We start from the raw sequence: 7,742 nt of genomic DNA, 5'->3' as shown, positions 1-7,742 counted from the left end.
CGGAAAAATACAAACCTTATATGAAATCTGATTGGAAACGATATTTCGGACTCAACGGTGAAGGCGGAATTTCCATTTGTAGCTCGCTTTGATGAAAAGTGGGTCCCACACCCAGTATCGTTTTGAGCCAGATTCCACAACTGCCATCTAAAGCCTCGGGAAGTGATCAAAGGGTCGTTCTAGACCAAAATCGATATTCCGAAGCTAACCTAGCTGTCAGAATTTTCATCTGAGCACGACTTCCAAGAAGGTTGACCAAAGTCAACTTTTCAAGTTATAAAAATCTCCAAAACAGGGAAACGGGCCTAAAACCCAAACGAACGACCAGGCGACCAAACAATCAGTGCCAGCAAGTCATAAATGACTTGGGGTCACTACAGGAATGCTCTATACGAGGGAAAGAATTCTTTAATTTAAAAATGACCTGGAGGGTCATTACAAAAATTAAAGTGACCAAGAGAAAAAATAACACAAGTTAGAGATAATGATAGTTTATGTACACTCAATACTAATATTGTGACCATCATTTTGGAGAAATCTTTCCACTATATCTAGGCAAGGTTGCAAATCAGTATTCCTACATGCTTCATCAACAACTTCTTTTCTATCTTCTTTGAAAACGTCAGTAGCAATAATATGATGCACCGACCACATTTTCTCATTTATTAATCGTTGAATCTTTTCAAGTTGGTTACAAATTAATATACGAGTATTACGCTTGATACTTGAAATTGAAGCTTGAAGAATCATTTTCTATGATTGATCATCTCCGTCTATATTTTGTTCTTCACTTAAATATTTGTCCATTTCAGGTACACCAATGGACCGTCTGATTCCTTTGGTGTAATCTGCATCTGGAATGAAAAATTTCCGCACCTCATCCACCAACCCTGCATGCAACATAAATTTAAGAATAGTTTTATTTAGGTGAACATATATTTGAAAACCGAAAGTATTATTAAGAAAACTATATAAGAAAAGTTTTAGTTAGAATCATTATTATATTTTGATTCATATATAAAATAACTACAAAAACTACCTGCATTGACCATTTCATCAACCCTCGTGTCAACTCTACGGTTCAAGACTGATTGCTCTACATCAATCCAAATAAAGCAACTGTCATACTTATGTTTGAACATGAATACATGGTCTTCCACAAGTTTTTCAATAAACTAATTTGACCGTCCAACAATAATTGGAACACATTGAGTCTTCAAAAAATTTTCTATGTATTCAATGCACTTCAGACGGAAATCTTCGACCGTGAAGTTTGAATCTGGATCAATTTCACCTAAAAAATTGTGAAACAAAATAATTGTCAATTAATATTCACATTAAAATAAAGAAATCACAAAAACATGTCTTTCTCAAATATGTATAACTAGCAAATAGTGTCGTACACCTTGTTTCTCAGCGTGTGTGATCTTGTTGGTCACGATTTCAAGTCCCTTATAAACCTGCATTTTGTCCGAGTTGATTATTTCTCCTCGAAAATGGGTGGCAAGGTCAACAGAGAGACGAGATTTTCCAGTTCCTGTTGCTCCCATTATGAACACCATTTTCTTCTTGTTGAACTTGTTGTTGTTGATGATGAGAGTATTCATTTTAGCTACACATAAAATAAAATTATAATAATAATTAGTTTGGAATAGTAAATAATCTAATGAAAACCACTCATGCATACACCATTACATTAAAAAATCTTATAAATATAAGGTTAAAAAGTAGAAAACTTGCTTGAGATGTACTAAACTATGTAAAATAATATATTTTTAATGATGGTGGTTAAGAATGAGATTGCATTGAGCATTTATAGTAAAATGTATTTGTGGACTTATTAATTATCATACCATATTTAGAAATACTGATATCTTTTAGGATAAGATCAATGATTTTTGAAAAACGTATAGATATGTCAACTTGAATTTTGTTAATGACAAGTAAATAATTTAGGATAAACTTAACAAATGTACATTGTTTGGAGATCGCATATAACCGGACAATTATAGTAAAAACGTGATTATGAACTTATGAATTGGTATATACCAAATTTTTTTAAGAAAACCATATCTTTTAGGATAAGAATAATTCTTGTAAAAAGCCTACAGATACATCAGCTTGAATTTGGGTGATTAGGCTTGAATAAATTTAGAATGAAGTTTCTAGATGCACATTGTGATGAGATCATATACAAGATTGACAAAAATATGGATTTCGTAAGGATTGTAAAAAGAACTCAATAATATTTCTGAAGGAATACATTCAAGTGATAATGCGTCAATTCATACACTATTTAACAACACGTCATAAGTGCTAAGTCTAATTCAATTAGAAAGGAAGGAACAGTTATCGATAACTATTTCAATTACAATTATTTATATTTCCTTATGCAGCATGTAATAATAGATAACTATTTTATTGAATGAAGCATCCATGATCGTGATTGAATTAGGTAGAAAATATTTCCTTAAATGATCCTTACCGATAGATTACAAATTTATTATTTTCTCTTCTTTGTCTATGCAGCAATTTTAAATTTGGAGTTAAGAATGTTATTCTTTAAAATTCTTTAAGGTTAGAATCTTCCCAAACATTTGTAGGAATTTATTTTTTCACACTATTATCTTGACATTAAGAATGATCTCATGTAATTGTGTAAGTACGTATTTATATTAATATATGTTAAATATCAAAGACTTGGATTTGGACTTGGACTTCGCGCTTGGGCTTGGATCGGACCTTAAAAGAAATATTTTTATAAAGCTTAAATATGTACTCTATAAATAACAATGATTTTACAAACAAGAATAGTAATATATTTATAGTTTGATACAAACTGTACAAAATATGTCAAAAATTAAAGTGACCAAGAGAAAAAATAACACAAGTTAGAGATAATGATAGTTTATGTACACTCAATACTAATATTGTGATCATCATTTTCTTTCCACAATATCTAGGCAAGGTTGCAAAACATTATTCCTCCATGCTTCGTCAACAACTTCTTTTCTATCTTCTTTGAAAACGTCAGTAGCAATAATATGATGCACCGACCACATTTTGTCATTTATTAGTCGTTGAATCTTGTCAAGTTGGTTACAAATTAATATACTAGTATTACACTTGATACTTGAAATTGAAGCTTGAAGAATCATTTTCTTTCATTGATCATCTCCGTCTATATTTTTTTCTTCCCTTAAATATTTGTCCATTTCAGGTACACCAATGGACCGTCTGATTCCTTTGGTGTAATCTGCATCTGGAATGAAAAATTGCCGCACCTCATCCACCAGCCCTGCATGCAACATAAATTTAAGAATAGTTTTATTTAGGTGAACATATATTTGAAAACCGAAAGTATTATTAAGAAAACTATATAAGAAAAGTTTTAGTTAGAGTCATTATTATATTTTGATTCATATAAAAAATAACTACAAAAACTACCTGCATTAACCATTTCATCAACCCTCGTGTCAACTCTACGGTTCAAGACTGATTGCTCTACATCAATCCAAATAAAGGAACTGTCATACTTATACTTGAACATGAATATAGGGTCTTCCACAAGTTTTCCAATAAACGAATTTGACCCTCCAACAATAATTGGAACACATTTAATCTTCAAACAATTTTCTATGTATTCAATGCACTTCAGACAGAAATCTTCGGCCGTGAAGGTTGAATCTGGCTCAATTTCACCTAAAAAATTGTGAAAGAAAATAATTGACAATTAATATTCACATTAAAATAAAGAAATCACAAAAACATGTCTTATTCAAATATGTATACCTAGCAAATAGTGTCGTACACCTTGTTTCCCAGCGTGTGTGATCTTGTTGGTCACGATTTCAAGTCCCTTATCATCTTGCTTTTTGTCCAAGTTGATTATTTCTCCTCGAAAATGGGTGGAAAGGTCAACAGAGAGACGATATTTTCCCATTCCTGTTGCTCCCATTATGAACACCATTTTCCTCTTGTTGAACTTGTTGTTGTTGATGATGAAAGTATTCATTTTAGCTACACATAAAATAAAATTATAATAATAATTAGTTTAAAATAGTAAATAATCTAATGAAAACCCCTCATGCATACACCATTACATTAAAAAATCTTATAAATATAAGGTTTAAAAGTAGAAACCTTTCTTGAGATGTAATAAACTATGTAAAATAGTATATTTTTTTTTATGGTGGTTAAGAATGAGATTGCATTGAGCATTTATAGTAAAATGTATTTGTGGACTTATTAATTATCATACCATATTCAGAAATACTGATATCTTTTAGGATAAGATCAATGACTTTTGAAAAATGTATAGATATGTCAACTTGAATTTTTTTAATGACAAGTAAATAATTTAGGATAAACTTAACAAATGTACATTGTTTGGAGATCGCATATAACCGGACAATTATAGTAAAAACGTGATTATGAACTTATGAATTGGTATATACCAATTTTTTTTAAGAAAACCATATCTTTTAGGATAAGAATAATTCTTGTAAAAAGCCTACATATACGTGAGCTTGAAATTGGGCGATTAGGCTTAAATAATTTTAGAATGAAGTTTCTAGATGCACATTGTTATGAGCTCATATACAAGATTGACAAATATATGGATTTCGTAAGGATTTTAAAAAGAACTCAATAATATTTCTGAAGGAATACATTCAAGTGATAATGCATCAATTCATACACTATTTAACAACACGTCATAAGTGCTAAGTCTAATTCAATTAGAAGGGAAGGAACAGTTATCGATAACTATTTCAATTACAATTTTTTGTATTTCCTTGTGCAACATGTAATAATAGATAACTGTTTTATTGAAGGAAGCATCCATCATCGTTATTGAATTAGGTAGAATATATTTCCTTAAATGATCAATACTGATAGATTGCAAATTTATTATTTTCTCTTCTTTGTCTATTCAGCAATTTTAAATTTGGAGTTAAGAATGTTATTCTTTAAAATTCTTTAAGGTTAGAATATTCCCAAACATTTATAGGCATTTATTTTTTCAATCTATTATCTTCACATTAAGAATGATCTCATGTAATTGTGTAAGTACGTATTTATATTAATATATATTAAATATCAAAGACTTGGATTTGGACTTGGACTTCACGCTTGGGCTTGGATCGGACCTTAAAATAAATATTTTTATAAAGCTTAAGTATGTACTCTATAAATAACAATGATTTTACAAACAAGAATAGTAATATATTTGTAGTTTGATACAAACTATACAAAATAGGTCAAAAATTAATGTGACCAAGAGAAAAAATAACACAAGTTAGAGAAAATGATAGTTTATGTACACTCAATACTAATATTGTGATCATCATTTTTGAGAAATCTTTCCCCAATATCTAGGCAAGGTTGCAAAACTGTATTCCTCCATGCTTCGTCAACGACTTCTTTTCTATCTTCTTTGAAAACGTCAGTAGCAATAATATGATGCACCAACCTTATTTTCTCATTTATTAATCGTTGAATTTTGTTAAGTTGGTTACAAATTAAAATACGAGTGTTACGCTTCACACTTGAAATTGAATCTTGAAGAATCATCTTCTTTGATCTCATCTCCGTCTATATTTTTTTCTTCCCTTAAATATTTGTCCATTTCGGGTACACCAATGGACCGTCTGATTCCTTTGGTGTAATCTGCATCTGGAATGAAAAATCGCCGCACCTCATCCACCAGCCCTGCATACAACATAAATTTAAGAATAGTTTTATTTAGGTGAACATATATTTGAAAATCGAAAGTATTATTAAGAAAACTATATAAGAAAAGTTTTAGTTAGAGTCATTATTATATTTTGCATCATATATAAAATAACTACAAAAACTACCTGCATTGACCATTTCATCACCCCTCGTGTGAACTCTACGGTTCAAGACTGATTGCTCTACATCAATCCAAATAAAGTAACTGTCATACTTATGTTTGAACATGAATACTGGGTCTTCCACAAGTTTTTCAATAAACGAATTTGACCCTCTAACAATAATTGGAACACATTGAGTCTTCAAAAAATTTTCTATGTATTCAATGCAATTCAGACAGAAATCTTCGGCCCTGAAGTTGGAATATGGATCAATTTCACCTAAAAAATTGTGAAACAAATAATTGTCAATTAATATTCACATTAAAATAAAGAAATCACAAAAACATGTCTTTTTCAAATATGTATACCTAGCAAATAGTGTCGTACACCTTGTTTCTCAGCGTGTGTGATCTTGTTGGTCACGATTTCAAGTCCCTTATAATCTTGCATTTTGTCCGAGTTGATTGTTTCTCCTCGAAAATGGGTGGCAATGTCAACAGCGAGACGAGATTTTCCTGTTCTTGTTGCTCCCATTATGAACACCACTTTCTTCTTGTTGAACTTGTTGATGATGAAAGTATTCATTTTAGCTACAAATAAAATAAAATTATAATAATAATTAGTTTAAAATGGTAAATAATCTAATGAAAACCACTCATGCATGCACTCATTCATTAAAAAATCTTATAAATATAAGGTTAAAAAGTAGAAACCTTGCTTCCGATGTAATAAACTATGTAAAATAATATATTTTTCTTAATGGTGGTTAAGAAAGAGATTCTATTGAGCATTTATAGTAAAATGTATTTGTGAACTTATTAATTATCATACCATATTAAGAAATACTGATATCTTTTAGGATAAGATCAACGACTTTTTAAAAATGTATAGATATGTCAACTTGAATTTTGGTAATGACATGTAAATAATTTTAGAATAAACTTAACAAATGTACATTGTTTGGAGATCGCATATAACAGGACAATTATAGTAAAAATGTGATTATGAACTTATGAATTGGTATATACCAATTTTTTTTAAAAAAACCATATCTTTTAGGATAAGAATAATTCTTGTAAAAAGCCTACGGATACGTCGGCTTGAATTTGGGTGATTAGGCTTAAATAATTTTAGAATGAAGTTTCCAGATGCACATTTGTAATGACTTGAAAAGTTGACTTTGGTCAACCTTCTTGGAAGACGTGCTCAGATGAAAATTCTGACAGCTAGGTTAGCTTCGGAAGATCGATTTTGGTCTAGAACGACCCTTTGTTAACTTCCCGAGATTTTAGATAGCAGTTGTGGAATCTGGTTCAAAATGATACTGGGTGTGGGACCCACTTTTCATCGAAGCGAGCTCCAAATGGAAATTCCGCCTTCACCGTTGAGTCCGAAATATCATTTCCAATCAGATTCCATATAAGGTTTGTATTTTTCCGACTCCGAACGAGTCCGAAACATCGAAATTTAAGTTTGAAGGGTTGTAGAATTTTGACGCGGCGGTGACGTGGCAGAGCCACGTGACGACACGTGGCAGAGGAGTGAAATCTGGAAATTTCCAGAATTTAAGAACGAAATTCGTCCAATTTTTTTGTTCAACTTCAACTTGAGATTAATCCTTCATTTTGAGTCCAAATTAAGTGATTCAAAAGGCAAACTTCAAGAGAATTTCGAGGGGAATCTAGCGGTGATCTCGGAAACGCGAGGGGAGGCTTCGTTTGAGGTAAGAAATCAATTTTAGCCACTGCCAGTGTGATTTCCGGATGGTTTTGTTATTGAATTTTGAAATGTGAGATCTTGATCATCGTAAGTCCGTTTTAAGTCATTCTTGGGGCTAACTTGTAGAGTTTTTCGCAAGGATCGTCGTGGTATAATCTGTTTGGGTTGAAAGGGTCTCGTTTTTCC

The 7,742-nt window shown here is 31.2% G+C and overlaps 2 protein-coding genes across 2 annotated transcripts in view; one reads left to right on the top strand and one right to left on the bottom strand.

Moving 5' to 3' along the window:
• The window catches only part of LOC125864367 (sphinganine C4-monooxygenase 1-like), a 752,368-nt gene that overhangs the window by 517,040 nt on the left and 227,586 nt on the right, over positions 1-7,742 (top strand). The window lies entirely within an intron of this gene.
• Positions 754-6,371, bottom strand: LOC125858018 (adenylate isopentenyltransferase 5, chloroplastic-like). Its single transcript, XM_049537689.1, has 3 exons — positions 6,206-6,371; positions 5,862-6,116; positions 754-890 (listed from the first exon to the last, which is right to left on the bottom strand). Exons 1-3 carry the CDS (start codon positions 6,369-6,371, stop codon positions 754-756), a joined length of 558 nt encoding a protein of 185 aa, XP_049393646.1.

This window comes from Solanum stenotomum, chromosome 1, assembly GCF_019186545.1.
Source record: "Solanum stenotomum isolate F172 chromosome 1, ASM1918654v1, whole genome shotgun sequence".
Classification (NCBI taxonomy): domain Eukaryota; kingdom Viridiplantae; phylum Streptophyta; class Magnoliopsida; order Solanales; family Solanaceae; genus Solanum; species Solanum stenotomum.
The sequence above is the reverse complement of the archived record's forward strand: the minus strand, read 5'-3'. Positions and strand labels throughout refer to the sequence as shown.